The 16,176-nt window shown below is 38.2% G+C and overlaps 1 protein-coding gene across 1 annotated transcript in view; it reads right to left on the bottom strand.

Annotated features, from left to right (window-relative positions):
- Positions 1–16,176, bottom strand: part of LOC145439972 (titin-like) — a 515,551-nt gene that overhangs the window by 155,713 nt on the left and 343,662 nt on the right. The window contains exons 160-190 of the mRNA XM_080317640.1: positions 15,419–15,868; positions 14,274–14,439; positions 14,032–14,216; positions 13,625–13,739; positions 13,426–13,567; positions 11,523–11,689; positions 10,913–11,224; positions 10,123–10,416; positions 9,613–9,764; positions 9,298–9,547; positions 9,042–9,239; positions 8,362–8,561; positions 8,155–8,269; positions 7,443–7,645; positions 6,879–7,183; positions 6,165–6,279; positions 5,896–6,101; positions 5,110–5,347; positions 4,401–4,536; positions 4,155–4,342; positions 3,934–4,048; positions 2,907–3,209; positions 2,704–2,843; positions 1,941–2,070; positions 1,764–1,884; positions 1,313–1,491; positions 1,127–1,257; positions 895–1,063; positions 573–745; positions 312–435; positions 109–251 (exon numbers count right to left, since the gene is read on the bottom strand). Of these exons, the coding sequence (XP_080173766.1) occupies positions 109–251; positions 312–435; positions 573–745; positions 895–1,063; positions 1,127–1,257; positions 1,313–1,491; positions 1,764–1,884; positions 1,941–2,070; positions 2,704–2,843; positions 2,907–3,209; positions 3,934–4,048; positions 4,155–4,342; positions 4,401–4,536; positions 5,110–5,347; positions 5,896–6,101; positions 6,165–6,279; positions 6,879–7,183; positions 7,443–7,645; positions 8,155–8,269; positions 8,362–8,561; positions 9,042–9,239; positions 9,298–9,547; positions 9,613–9,764; positions 10,123–10,416; positions 10,913–11,224; positions 11,523–11,689; positions 13,426–13,567; positions 13,625–13,739; positions 14,032–14,216; positions 14,274–14,439; positions 15,419–15,868 (5,865 nt within the window). The remainder of the gene's footprint in view (positions 1–108; positions 252–311; positions 436–572; positions 746–894; positions 1,064–1,126; positions 1,258–1,312; positions 1,492–1,763; positions 1,885–1,940; positions 2,071–2,703; positions 2,844–2,906; positions 3,210–3,933; positions 4,049–4,154; positions 4,343–4,400; positions 4,537–5,109; positions 5,348–5,895; positions 6,102–6,164; positions 6,280–6,878; positions 7,184–7,442; positions 7,646–8,154; positions 8,270–8,361; positions 8,562–9,041; positions 9,240–9,297; positions 9,548–9,612; positions 9,765–10,122; positions 10,417–10,912; positions 11,225–11,522; positions 11,690–13,425; positions 13,568–13,624; positions 13,740–14,031; positions 14,217–14,273; positions 14,440–15,418; positions 15,869–16,176) is intronic.

A 16,176-nucleotide genomic window follows, 5' to 3' on the forward strand; every position in this document is an offset into this window, starting at 1 on the left:
ACACATATACAATAATATAAGATATAAATAAGTACGTAGCTATCTGTGTAACTTAACAGTTCAGATCACACCATTGATGAGTCATCAGATCAGAACTATTATTACTACCTTTTTGTTACTCTCTCTCATTTGCAAAGTGTAATTTATGATCTCAGATCCGCCATCGTCTTTCGGCTCCTTCCATTTCAACGTCACCGCTTCTTTCGTAGAGTCTTCATAAGACCACGGAGGTGAACAGATACTCGGAAAGTCTGAACATTGACCGGACGGTTTATCATTGGAATAGGGAAATACAAAATATCTCATCATACCTAGAACTTTCACATCAACACTATCGGTAGCAGTTCCTTGACTGTTCTCAGCGGTAACCACATACTTCCCTTTATTTATGCGATTGGCTTTGGCAATGACCATCTCTGAGTTGTCCTTAGATACCTGTGAAGAGATGTGCACAAAATTTTGTATTACATATCATGAATTTTTGTGATGTGTCTGCGCTCATCCAATGTATATGTAATATAAGTTCATATATCACATATTATATATGAAGCTATATATTATTATATACTTACTCTTATGACATGCTCCTTGCTTTCTGTTATGTCAACATCAGACTCATCGCGGTGCATCCATTTGATTGTTGGCTTCGGAACGCCGGAGAAAGTTGCTTTGAGGGTGATAGCCTTACCAGCGCGTACTTCCAAGCCTTGTCGAATTAGAGTATCGAATTCGATTGTTGGAACAGCTGTTGAATAGGAGAGTTCAATTGAATAAATCTCCGACAAGATGAGAGTGCTTAAAATCCATAAAATATCTGGCTTTAAGTGACTATGTTGACAGAACGTCATTACAGTCATAATAGGATTATTAGGGGAATGTTCTGCACAAAATTACCAAGAGGGTCTCTTGCAAGCACTGGTTCGTCCAATTGCGCAAACGGGCTTTGGCCAGCGTCATTGACAGCAGACACTCGGTAATAATATTCAGCATTCGGAGTAAGTCCTTTTACAACATAACTGCGTTCTCGATGACCTTTAGCCGCCAAAGACCAGTTCTCAGAGCCCTGATAATGTAACATATTACAATCAAAATTTCCATCGTAAACAGTAAAAATCTGTAGAATTACCTTTTCCACAAATTCCACGTTGTAGCCAATAATTTTTCCGCCACCATCCGACTCTGGTGCTCTCCAGCTCAAAGTCAAAGTGTTATAGGTAGGATTGGATGATGTGAGATTCAGCGGTACAGACGGTGGTACTGAAAACACCATAGATATCAATAGCCATTATGGCAGGTTATAAGAAAAAGTTACCCATCGGGTCTTTGATCAGGATATCGTAGGGAAACTCAGTGGGTTTGCCAGCGCCGACTTCATTTACAGCAACAATTTTGAAGTTGTACTTCTGATTATTGGTAAGATCATTCACTTTGAGCTCGGTAGATTTAACGCACGTTTCCACAGGCATCCAAGTACGCCGTCCTGCATCCCGTCTGAAGCAAATAGTAAAATAAAACCAAGTTAGTAACGCAACAGCAATAATACAAGTGCAATCTAACTTGATGAGGGCAGTTTTAGAACAGAGCTTTTTCGTACTTTGCGACATTGTTGTGGGTTGATCACGAAATCACATATATATCATTTCCACTAACTTGTGTAGCTTTGTAATACGTATTTTTTCCTAGTTGTGTAGCCATGATATATGATATCATGATGGATATGAATGACATTGAAGTCTTACTGAATGTCAATTGAGATTTCATACCTTTCAACAGTATAGTGTGTTATTTCAGTTCCGCCGTTGTCTTGAGGTTCCTTCCAAGTCAACAGGCATGAATCTTTCCTGACGTCGGTAGCTTGCAATTCTTCACATACGCCGGGAGAATCTGAGAACAAAATGCTGCTTAAGCCAAATACATTGGGGATAGAAGCATGAAATTACCGATGACTTTGACTTGACATGAAGCCACGCATGTGTCCACTCTGTTAGAGACAGTTATTTGATATCGTCCTCCTTCATTACGTGAGCAAACAGGAATAAATATGACGGCAACGCCTTCTTCCACAGATGCCTGCAAGTGTAGTAGGATTTTTGGAAATGATTTAAGGTTTTAAAATTAATTGTTATATGAATGAAATAGAAAATGTTTATAGCTTTAAATACAACGTCTATTGCAGTAAAACATTACCCACTACAACAAGACTTTTCAGGTGTGTCTTTACATAAGTAGGTTACATTATATAATGGTAGTTACATTATATAATGGTAGGTACATAAGTTCAATCTTTCAATAATTTCATTATTTCAAAAACACAACAATAGCGCGATAAAATGAAAAGACAGGAAGGAGTTGAAATGGCTTGGAGCCTTATTTTAATCCAGCACTCACCTTTGAAAGCAGCTAAATAAGAGACATACACACCGAATAAAAAGTAACATATTATAATATAAAAGGGAAAGCGATTAAAATGACGGGCATGCGTCAATATGTGAAATATATGTCAAATTGTGGTCAGTTGTTCTCGAGCTTGGAATAGTATTCATTCAGTTTAATTCACATCAGTTTTATTAATCATTTCACTACTTCAAAGCACCACAAGATTTCGATGAAGGTAAAAGTTAGGAAGAGTCAACGACTAGGAGTAGTCTTTCAATAAAGCATACCGATCTCGGCCTACAAGAAATAGAAGAAATAACAACTTACCTTCACGGTATCTAACAAATTCTCATCGTCAAATTTCCAAGACACCGTCGGGACAGGAAATCCATCGATGGCCGCTCTAAGTCTCAATTTCTTTCCTGCAACAACCGTGACGTTGCTCTCGAGTTGACAAGTCGGGGCAGCTGTTAAATCACACATGATGACGCATATATCAAAATCAGTTACTAAGATACAAATAGGCGTACCATCCGCCCTTTGAGCAGTTACTGGGCCTGTTTCAGGACTGGCATCACCGATTCCGGCTGAGTTAGCCGCTCTGACTCTGAATTGGTAAGTTCTGCCTTCTCGCAAGCCTGTGACTTCGCCGGTTGCGTTGACAAACGGTTGAACGTTGCATCTAGTCCAGTCATTGCTACCAGCCAAGCAGCGTTCAATGTAATAGCCTTCAATCTTATCCCCACCGTCTGAGACGGGCGATTTCCAGGATAGGGAAACTGAAGTCGTAGTGAATGATTCCACGTTGATATCACGCGGTGACGCGGGCGTCTCTGTTGTAATAAAAAACTCTTTTTTCCAAAATGCAGAGTATAAAAAGAATTATTTTATCCTAAAAAAGTATTGAGGGGAAGTAAAAGTGGTCAAAAGCATGAACACCTCAATAGATGGTAAAAGTAGGCAAAACCAACTTTGGTATTTCGAAAAAGTAGATGTACCTCATTACTGACGACAAGGGTTGTTCAAAAATTATTTTTTTTGGTTTCCATGGATTCACTGATTAAATTGTTAGGTTGCCTAAAAAATCGTCACAAAACAACTTTGACCCAATCACAACTGCTAGATGTGAACGTGTATACGAGATTGAGACAAGATTGTTTAGCATCGTTCTTTTAGTCAACGTAACAATTTCATGGGGTTGACAGTACAATTTGAATTTTTTTTAATATTTTAATTCTACATTCGAAATTTTCAAACCGCTATGCGTTCACATTTACCAGTTGGAATCGGGCAAACTTTTGTGAGCAGCTTTGTTTTTCGCAACCTAAAAATTCGATCAGTGAATCCCCGCAATCGAGAAAGAGAAGTTATTTTTGTACAAAGTTATTGACCTCATCCGAATTGAAGTATCCTAGTGACTAATTTGTTTACGATAGTCTGTTTCAATACCCGAGATTTTGATGGTATATGTACAGTTGTACACATTGTACACAGTCGTTTGCCTCGGTTAATGCTCATTTGTCAAGACTTGTGTTTAACAGTTGAAAATTCACTAACCGATGGGATCTCTGACTGTTATGAGGTCAGAAGGCTCGCTGGGCGCACCCATTCCAGCTTCGTTTTCAGCACTGACAGTGAATTGTACTTGTGTGTTCTCCTTCAACGCACACGCCTACATATCAAACGAAAAGAATTACATCAATTCAGATATCTTATTGGTATGTAATGTAACACCAAAGAAAGGAATGCTAAACTAAACAAAATGTATTTACAAATACCTTAAAAACGCAGTCTGCATTTCCAGTGTCACCAATTTTGACCCAGTTCCTTGAGGGAAGCTCCAGCATTTTAACAATGTAGTTGGTTATCGGGGCACCCCCATCAAAGATAGGTTCTCTCCAAACCAAAGAAACATGCTCCTTCGACACTTCGCTACTTTTAACAGTACGGGGTGGATCAGGTACTTCTGCAGATGTAAAACTCTGTGTTGTACAAGAGATTGATTTCTACACCTGATAACTTACTGAACATGCATACAGCAGCAATCGGTTCACTTTCGGTCCAACCGCTCTGTCCGATAGCGTTGATGGCGCATACGCGGAATTCATATTTGTTATCTTCGGTTAGGTCAGTAACGACGTATTCTTCAGTAGGTACTGCCTGGATATCCAAACAGGATTGGTGAGTTACAAACAAGTGAACATTACTGATTTATCAGTAATTCTTAGTCACATAGAATATCAGAGAAAGTCATGGCATTGACGAATGATCGCAAGAATAAAATAAATGCAGAATCGTAAAATATTACTGAAATCGTTAGGATTTGACAGTTCAACCCAAAATTTCATTGCTTTCTAAACATCATGGCAAAGTCTATGAAAGATCAAATTATACCATCGGATGATAACAAAATGTCTATAGCTCGTTCACTTCGAATTGTACTTATGACTCAATAGTTCAACGAAATGGATCTCCATCGACTACGGTATGTGATAACACAATTGTCATAAAAACAATTATCGCATCATTGCATTATTGTATTTAGAAACAACTTGGCAAAGTGTGCTAAAGATTAAAACATAGATCTAGAACGAATGATAAAATTACGTATAAAACTAGTAGATTTGAAATTGAACTGCGAATAGGTTACATGGATGTATTTGGAGAAAATTGTGTCGTAGCCGTGAAATAACACATAGAATATCGACAGGAGGATGGCAATCAAATTTTCACCTTTGAAACATCATGCCATACTTGACGCCGCATCTGTCTAGATTGCAGATAATACCCGGTAATTTCACTTCCACCGTCGTTGATAGGTTTTTGCCAGCGAATTTTTATGGTAGTTTTGGTTGTTCCGGCCGCTTTTAGATCAGTCGGAGCATCCGGACTCTTAAGTTTTGGCTTGCATATCACTGCTTCTGATTCTTCCGAGAGCTCCGATTGGCCAGCTCGATTGAGCGCGCACACCCTTTAGTTTGAACACCAGCGTTAAAATATATTTCTGTGTGATGATTCAGGAAGAAAGAGTTGAAATGCGCACTCAGAGGGAAAGTGTCCGAATAAAGCAGTTTCAAGTAATAGTTTGGCGTACAGTATCTAAAATCCATGCTGTAATCAGTCCGTAATGTATCAGGTAATCTTTCCTAATCCTTAGTTTCCAATCACTATTTCATTGATGAAGTAATAATTATTATAATATATTCATATTGAAATGAACCGGAATATATCCGGCTGACACTCGTCAAGGATACTTCAGCAACTAGTAGAGAATTAAAAGTAGTATTGTATATCAACAATCATACCACCAACTATTAGCACTGGCATGAAAATTTGAGTAATCGAGGCGAACAGATGGCTTAAGCTCACTACATGTATTTGATGATATGATTGTTGATATACAATGAAATTGTTCCTGACTGAGCTCATCAATTGCTATATTCACGATGCATGCTGACTGCTGAGTTTGCAGTTAGTAAAAGTCCTACGCATATAGTTGTCAAGAAAATATAGACTCACTTGAAGGAATAGTGATACTTCAAAGGCACTAAATCCGACACTGTGCATTCGCAATCGGTGATATTCTTTTCCCAAGGAGCATATTCCTCCTCCCAAGCATCCTTCTCCACTTCTTTCTTCCTCATCATAATCACGTATCCCGTTATCTGACTACCTCCGTTGGAGTCTGGTACACGCCATCTCAATTTGCAAGTGTCTTTGGTGATCTGAAATAGGTTCACATCGTCGAGCATTCTAGGAATTCTCCTTGTGAGGTATGCAAAGCTTACATCCATGATATTCGGTTTGCCTGGTTTGCTGGGCGGTTTTATCGGGTCCGATGCTTTGACAAGGGGCGAGACCTCACTTGGTTTGCTCATGCCCGCAATATTTTCGGCGTACACCCTGAAATAAAAGTAACATCATTTTTTTGCGAATTTAGAGCTCTGCACAAAGACTCAGTACTTGAATCTGAGTCAAGTATTAATTGTAATGATTAGCGTCAAGATGGATAACAGATTATGTTGAGTAAGAGAAATATGCCCCTAATGTTAAGAGTAACATTTTATGAAAACAACAAAATAAAACTTCAATGCTGTATTTCCGTCGTAGTCGCCTTGAAACCTAACCGTGGCTAGGCATCGAAAAACCTTTATAAAAAGCTAATTAATATTCATGGAACAATATCCCTCCCAAGCAGTGATCGGGCCCGACACAATGACCTCAAAGCCTAACGAAATGGTCGAGTTCCAGGAATACAAAATTATCTTGAATGACATATGTAGTCGGCATTACTTTCGTTGTGGCCAAGATAAGTACTTGAACCTTTTCAAGTCAATATCACCGTTATGACGTTATAATAAGTGATACTAGAATACGAAAATTGACTAGACTTTGCTCGGTACATGTTAAAAATAAAAGCCGGAACCGTATTCTAGCCACAACACATTCAAATGAAGAAATATCTGTATTATTGCTACCTTCAACACCAATTCTAATCATACCTGAACGAATACTCTTTTCCTTTGCTCAAATTACTCAGCTTATGGGATAACGTGTCACCGCTAAATGGCTCTTTGTTGATCTTCACCCAAGGTCCTGTGACGCCAGTCCGGATTTCCAGGTAATATCCGGCAATAACACTTCCACCATCGTCAGCCGGCTCATTCCATGTCACAGTCATTGATTTACGTGTGACATCGTGAACCACGGGACAGTCTGGGGGACTCGGTGGGTTAAAAGGGTATTTGGCTGTTACGACTGGTGATGCTGTGGGATCACCGACACCGATCTCATTCACTGCCGAAATCTGAATAGAAATCAAGTTATAAATATAGAGTTTCAAATAAAAAATTGATGAAAAAAAAGTTGAACTAAACTATTACAGAATTTCAACATACAATTGAATAATATATTCATATTGAAATAAAACCGAATATTTTTGGCAAAGACTCATCAGGAGTAATAGTCAGAAACTAGTAAAGAAAAGGAAACAGCAATTTTATATCATATATGACGTCACAGACCTTCAAATATATAAAAAATTAAAATTCAAACATATTTTTTACCTTGAATTCGTATTCTCTATTCTTGATCAAATTCGTCACATCAAAATGCGCGATATCGCTTTTGATGTCGTCGGCAAGTTTGGTCCATAGCTTCCTACCAGCTTCCCTCCTTTCGAGGATATACTTTGAAATCGGACATCCCCCATCATCAATAGGGCCCTTCCAAACTATCTTGCAGGTTGTATTCGTCATATCTTCCACATCTAGAATTTAATACAAAATATGGATTTTGATGCAAAAGAGTGAAAGTGAGAGATACTATCATTATTTGACAACTATGCAAATCAGAAGCATATATTATAAAATTGCAATTGAATGACATTAGATATTGAGGTGAACAAGCTATAGAAGGGAGTCTTGATATAACATCATCATAAAATCCGAGCCACATATGCCAGGAGTATCTCACTACAGAGGTGGATACACTTGAAACTTTCAATAGATTTACTTAACTACATATATAGAAAAAAAATGGAATATAATTAGAATCTAAATGAAAAACATAATGTCTATGGTCATTTGCCGATTGCAAAAAAGAATAATTTAGCAATAGCTTCAGAGGAGAGGGTAAAAGAGGTATTTTTGAAACTCACAAGAAGGTAACATAGCAGTTTGAAACAAGTCAATGAATTCGTGTGAATATTCAATAACTTAATATTAAGTAAAGAAACATGTAAATTAACAAAAGACAAGTAAATATACATTTCCATACCGATTACATTTGGTGGTCCAGGTTTGTCAAGCACGACAATGTTGCAGTGGGCTGATGCTTTGCCATGTTCGTTTTGTACAAAAATGGTGTACTCGCCGGAATCTCCACGTTTGGTCTGTAAATTAAAGTATGTTATAGACAAACAAAAAAGATATATGCATGTATATATATGACAATTGTATGTATATATATATGAAATGACCTTACCATTAGCAGTCGTAGTGCACTTCCGTTTGTAGTTTGGTCAATATTGATACGATCGTTAGGAGTTATTGCAGCATTGTTACAAGTCCATCTTGTGGTTGGAGCAGGTCGGCCTGACACTGTGGCAGTAACGTCAATACTGGTTCCAGCGCGGACCTTATATCCTTTGCAGGATTCCTCGTCCAGTATGACTTTGGGAGCAGCTGAAGAATTATTTGTAAAGTTGTAAATTAGATAGAATGATTGAATAGTATATTCATATTGAAATAAGGCTAATTATTCACGTCTGGCACTTGTAAGATGGTGCATCTAAAAATAGTAAATTGATCTTAAGCGATCTCTTCGCCCTGATTATTCTAAATTCCGTGCTGGTGATGTCATCATTTGTGATCAATTGTTAATAAACATAAAATGATCTTCCCAATTCTATATTAGTTGCTGACTCATGTCATAGTCATGGCTGGCTGCAATTGAGAACCTGAATGATTAAGTTTTCGAGTATCTCTCAATTTGCTGGTTGGAGGACTTGGAAAGTTCAAATAAGCAACATGTATGCTTTTATCCAAATATGTAACTTTTCTTATCATAGAATCTCTCTACTCTAATCATATCATTACAATTCAAAGTCGAGTACTCGAATCATTGTGCCGAACTATTGTCATAATACCATGTATGAATATCACCTTTGCTTTCTTGGATTAATATTGAATCAGTCGGTGCGGACGCGTCTCCATGACCCTGGGTGTTTACAGCTTTAACTCTAAATACCCAGTGAGTATCAGTTTCCAACCCCTTCACAACACATCTGGCATCGCTGTCTTTGGTTCGTTGATCCAAGACAAATTCGAGATCAGTCTCTTTCTTCTTTTCCACAATGTAATCTGACATGAATTGTGGTTAAGTGAGGAAATGTCTTTGATTCGAATCAAATTTCCGTACTTGTAATTTTAGACCCGCCATCTTCCTTTGGAGCGGTCCAACTCAACGTGATAGTGGTGGCGGTCACGTTGGAATGTGTTAGATTAGTAGGTACACCAGGTGGTGTTAATGGGTCCTCGGCCAGGACTGAATCAGGTAGCTCCACATATGCACCCTTCCCGTACTTGGTAACGGCACAAACGCGGAAATAATAACGCTTGCCTCTTCGTAAATCTGACGCACTTAGTTCATTGACATCCGAATCCGCAACCTGAGCATTATTGGATGAAATAGATTTGCAGAAATAAATTTATAATAAGAAGAAATATCATTTACTTTCACCCATGCTTTACGCCCTTCCTCTTTCCTCTCAACGCAGTAGGAGGTTATTTCCGAGCCTCCATTGTCAACAGGAGCATCCCAGGACAAGTAACATGATGTGGCTGTGATTTCGTCTGCCTTGAAGTTGCTTACAATACCTGGTTTAGCTGTGGAGTCAGAAAAATGTATTACTATATGGAAAAAGTGACGATACAGAACTTGGAAACTGTCTAAATCTTCATTAATAACAGCTCTGCTTCTGGGATGATTAATATTAACAATGTTAAAGAGTTTTGATACAATAGAGCTTGCAGGAAACATCGGTGTAATTTTGGGTATGTCCTGTTTAGAAGAAACAAGTATAGAAAAAGATGTTGCGAATATGATTTGGAATGATATGTGATGATGATTAATGTGTGAACATAAGTATTTGCAGAAATACGCCCTTCAAACACCTGCAATTATCAAAAATATATAGTATCATAAATTTGTAATTTTTATGCGAGTAAATGCAAGATAACTCACCAAACACATACACTCGAAATTCACATTCCGCTTTTCCTTGCGAGTTGATCAAAATCGCCTTGAAGATTCCGTTGTCTAATTTCCGTTTTGATTTCTCAATTTCCAATTTGGTCAAATTCTCGGAGGAAGATATGTTCACTCGGCTATCATCCGACAGAGCTATGTCGCTATTGCTGCGTGACCACGTCACACTGGGCACAGGGATACCAAACATTGGGACCTCCAGTATCAATGATTCGGGCTCCAGCAACGTAATGGTTTGTTGATCTTCAGAAATTTCACATTTTGGTGGTCCTGTGTGAGAATATTTATAGGTTTAATGTTGAAATTGTAGATATGCTTGAGAATATTGGATCGATTACTCAGGTCAACTTAACAGGCAATAATTTGATAATATTTAAAATCATTCAAAAGAATTACCGGTAACTGAGATTATATTCAGGTATTAGAAAGTTTGTAGGCAATTACATGTTTTTAAATTAAATTAAATTAAATAAATTAAATTAAATAATGGAAATGATATTCATGTATTAGACAGTTTGAGGGCAACTAGGTCCTTTCATACAGCATTTTAAAGCATTAAACTTAAATAGTGAAGATGATATTTATGTATTAGAAATGTGAGTGCAACTAGGTGTATTCATATAGCATTTTAAATCAATCAAATTAAAAAAAATGGTGAAGATATTCAGGCAATAAAAGGTTTGTTCACATCTAATATTCCATTAAAGAGGTATTGCATGAAGTTGAAAGAACTGCTACAGGTGTCGTATAAGAAAAAAAGGCATACTTGGTTTTTCCTGAGCTTTGATAAACTGCGTCGCATCACTGGGTGCTCCTTTCCCAGCTTTATTCACAGCGCATACTCTAAACGCGTATTCCTCGCTTTCTATCAAATCTTCAACTTTACACGATTTGGTGTCTCGTCCTGAAACAGTGGCTGCCTTTTCCCATAACCCTTTGTCGTCCGCTTTATCGCATCGTTCGATAACATAGCCAGTGATGAAAGATCCGCCGTCATCGGCAGGACATGCCCACGATAAATCGATGGTAGTCTTGGTTTGGTTGTCGTAAAGTAGGTGAAGAGGTTTGGATGGTGGATCTGTAGACAGTAAAATAACTCTGTAAGTCTATACACAATTACAAGTAAAGTAATTGATTTTAAAGATGTAGTAGCTCAAGTGGAACCAGGGAATTAAAGGTACGATAATTACTCTGGAAAATAGTTTAAAAATATCCAAACATATCCAGAAACCCCTTTGTCAAAGAATCTGTTGAGTGCTAGGTAAAAATTAGCAGTAGTTCGTTACTCTAATCACCTACAGCGTGAACTTCATTATGTTACAATGTGAATTATCTGTACGTCACTATTTCAGTATTTACAGGCAACAGTATCTTACCTATGGGATCTTCAATCTTAATCAAGTCAGTGGGCAGGCTCGGTTCACTGCTTCCAAATTGATTTTCCGCGGACACTCTGAAATAGTACTGGCAATTCTCCAGTATTTCAGGCGGAGTGACGACCGTTTTCAATTCGCTGCCTTCGGACACGGCGCAGCACAACCATCTGCAACAAAGTACCGAATATTCATATCTAAATATTAGGAGACTCTTGGAGGTATCGAACTTCAACAAACAATTGAATAATATATTGATATTGAAATTTATATAAACCAAAATATTTTGGTCTGGCACTCGACAGGGATAATTGCCATCAACTAAAAGAAAATTAGAAAGAACTTGTACGTCAACAATCGTATCTACAAATATGACAACATGGGTACGGAAATTCAAATAGCCGAGGTGAACAGATTACTTAAACTCAACGCAATATTTTAGATTATACACAAAGTCTTTCTGTTGGGCCAAACTAGGTTGGATTATTACAGTAGTTCCCAAACGGTGGGGAATTCAATGGTTTCTGGTGGGGAATACCAGCATTTGTTCAAAATTATATACAGGACAGTCTACATATTCACGGAGACACATGCGCAATTACCTTTACCAGTTAACTGCTCTGGAATGTATGTATCGACTATATTCTGTGTTGTTCACAAAACCTCATTTTTAACTCTGGATGGCCAATCAGGGCGTCACAAACGTATCCAGCACGACTAGTTTGACATGAAATAACGCTTTCGCGAAATTTTGAGCGTTACTGGTATCGGTTCACAATACGTTTTATGTTGCAGTTATAGGCGATTGTCTTGCGTACTGGTGCGGTTGTGTGTCTTGTGTAGTTAAACCAGCAAATAGCTGCTCTGTGATGACAAAAGTGCTGGGTAGTGGGGAACAGGGCCGTACCTGCCGCATCCCAAACCGCAACGTTTTCAAAAAAATAGCGCCGGCTGCGCGATTTAATATTGCTGAATATCTGATTATTGGGTACCCGTCCCCCACGGAAAGACGTAGAATTTATAGAAATTGAGACTTCGGAGTCGGCCATTACTGCGGCACGACGCACCTAGGCATATGAAGGTAAAGGCCATGTAACATGCAACTCCGAGAAGTGTGTCAGAACGATCAGCAGCGAGAAGACCTTGACCGAGAAGGAATGCCCTTGTGGTGACCCAAAACTTCGATATATATACAATATACATATATGTTTAATTGGCTAAATGGCTGGCACCGAATTTTCTTGTCCTGGCAATCTGAACACCATAGGAAAAATGTCATCCCGCAGGGAAAAATTATTTACCAGTCAAGCAATACCAATTTGAAATCGTGTGTGCCTAAGTTTTGGCGATTTCCACATCTTTTGACATAGCAGATCTAAGAGGTCACGAAATGGCATAATGTATAACGAAGTCAATATACCAATGGGTCCGTCCGAAGATGTTCAATTCTTTATTCAGGGGTCCTACCTTTCCCAACACACCTCACTCAGCTCTACCGGTAAATCTGATTACGTGAGCAAAGAGGGGATAAAAGATTGATAGCAAAATATATGCAATTCCCGATCATAATGGCCGATTCAAACATGAATTATATACACTTTTTCGCGCTTCGCGCATTTAGTAGAAGTAAGGCGACGTACTAAGTCGTAGACCCAATGTAGCTGATAAGTTGCAGGAAAAAAACGTACAGGCTCAACGGGGCTGAGGGGGTTCTGGGGCCAATGACCAACGTTTTTTTCCGGGGCTGATCAAGTGCTGTTACGGTCCTGTGGTGGGGAATGAAGGCTCGGAAGACATCTGATGTGGGGAATGAAGACAAAAAGGTTGGGAACCACTGGATTATCATCAATATAATATTCAATTGCATATTCAAATATGTTGGTTACGGATTTTTTAAGTAACTTACGCTGTGTTGAGCTTGTTTCTGCATTCAACGACATAACGGGTGACAGGTGAACCTCCATCAAAAGCAGGTGGCACCCATTTCAAGTTGACATGGTCAGCATACACTTCTGCAGCCGTTAATTTCTGCGGCGGTTGGGGAGGTTCTGCAGAAGAGAAACTCATCTTGCCTCTGAATATTGAATGTCTGGAATATTTCTTACCGAACTTTGATTTTACGAGAATTGGCTCGTGAACTTCGCTTGGTTGTGACAGGCCCACTTTGTTCTCGCAAGATACACGGAACAGGTATTTGTTGCCTTCCGTAAGATCGTCAATCTGAAAAAGTTCACCCAGTTCCAGATATGCTATTTGGATCGTGAAACCGACCACCTCAGCTTAATAATATTGATTTACCAATTGCTAATCTTATCAATCTCTCAATTTAAATTATCAAATGATTCAAACAAAATCTCAATATCAATCATTGAAATATATGTCAAGGAATAAAGCAACATGGGCTGATCTAAGATGAAAATTCTTCCTCAAACTACAAATAACCATGCCTTAATCAGTATTATTATATAGTCATGGTAGTGAACAAAGAATTAATTCTGAACCATGTAGTCACCGTGATCTCCGTATCTCCAAGATTATCGGCGACAGTGCGCCACATTTTCCTTTTAATATCCCTCTTCTCGACCACAAAATGAGTGATGGGCGCTCCGCCATCTTCCTCAGGCTCTTCCCATTGCAGAGCAACAGAATCGGATGTGATACTGGTCACAATCAAATTCAGAGGAGAGTCAGGTTTGTCTGCCAAAAGAACCAATAGCTAGATGTGAGCGCATATCGAGCAGTTATGTATTCTACCGATTACGGTGATGTTGAACGGAGCTGAGTTCTTTCCGTGTTTGTTGGATACCGATATTAGATATTGACCGCTTTGGTCTCTCTTCATCTTCTTGAAGAGCATTTTAATTCTGTCGCCTGTAATCTCCCAGTTTTTTTCCAGGCTGATTAGATTCTTTTCAGTCTCCTGCGCATTTCAATATCATGGAAACTATTAGTCACCAGAAACCTAAACACTGGGCAATCATAATCAATGAGGAATATAGTTATAAATGTCCCACTTTTATCGAGATATAGGATTTTTAGTAGAAATATCATATAATCTCAATAATGTATTGAAGTCATGATGACGATTTTATAGCAATATACAAAATCCAACGCACGATAGTAAACTGCATGGAAAACTACCAACAGGACTTAGGTCTCTGCCAGATATATTTCCTGCAACTCATGCCAAATTCTGCTAATATTCACAAATTCCATCCGAAATAACTTTGTCTTTTCTCCCCCACTGTGTATGCAAGTAAATCTTGAAGCTATTGTGGGAATAGGTGATTCAAGTAATTGCCAAAGTTGACCACATTAGTACATGTCTTCTACCAGTGTAGCAATAAAACTGATTACATAATGAATATATCATTAGAATGTATATTATTTTGGAAGATACTCTTGGAGGTAAGGAACTTTAATATTCAATTGCATAATATATTTATATTACGATAAATCCAAATATTTTCAGCTGACACTCGTCGGGGGGTAATCGACACCAACTAGTAAAGAATTGAGAAAAACATTTCATGGCAATAATAATCGCATCAATAAATATGACACTACCTGCATGAAAATTCGAATAATTGAGGCGAACAGATAGCTTAAGCTGCATGAACTAATTTTGGATTATACATGAATTCCTTCTGTTGAAAGGATGACAGATTTCGATAAAATATATAAGTTTTAAAGAGCCTCTTTGAGGTACAGAACTTGTGTATTGTATATATCAATCAAAAATCAAAAAGGCATTTAGCAGTCCAGAACTTCAATATTGCAGCAAACAAGACATTTGTATTGCCAAATTTATTCCACTCGAAGCTTTTCGATGGACTGTCATCAGGAGCGAACGTCAGTGAATGTGATTGATAAAATTCGAAATAGCCTATAGAACTAACCTTGTATAAAGTTACTTTCGGTTTTGGGATGGCTTTGTACGTAGCGATAACTTCCACGTTTCCATCGCATTTCGTAGTGATTTCGTTGTCATCAATGAATATTGTCGGTTTAACCGCAACGTCCACAATCCCTTCTGTTTCGCAAATAACCGTCGAACATTTGGCCGAGTATTTTCCGCGGTCTTCCTCGTCAAAATCATCAATTTCGAGAACATGTCTCTTGCCGTTGTCTTCGATTTTGATGGATATTTTGCGATTTTCTTTCACGATATCTCCGTCACAACGCCACACTATGTCGAGGTTGCGTTTGTTGAGTTCGCATACAAGTTTGACCGACGTCCCGGGCTTGAAGCTCGTGTTGTACAGTCCTTTCGTGAAACGCAGTTGGGCTTCTGTAACTTTTAGTTTGGCAGAAGTCTTTCTCCCGTTGCAGTGGCATGTGTAAGTTTTCTGAAATTTGAAAACTACGTTTTGAGATAGCAAAATCTTGCAAAAATTTGCGACATCAATAAAAGTTTTAAAAAACACACAATATTGTTGTGTTTACCTAATCTTCACCCATCGTACGATGAAAAATCATTAGTTTCCGTTTTCGTCAATTCATTTCCGACTTCAAATAATATTACAAAATTCTCAAAACACGCAATATTATCATATTTTGCCTCTCCCCCCCAATTCCACGATAACCAATTATGAGACTCCATATATGTAAAAAAACTTGAATGAAGCTTCAATAAAAATTTCAAATCTCAAATTTT

This window comes from Botryllus schlosseri, chromosome 5, assembly GCF_051294905.1.
Source record: "Botryllus schlosseri isolate E-star chromosome 5, Bs_hap1, whole genome shotgun sequence".
Lineage (NCBI taxonomy): Eukaryota > Metazoa > Chordata > Ascidiacea > Stolidobranchia > Styelidae > Botryllus > Botryllus schlosseri.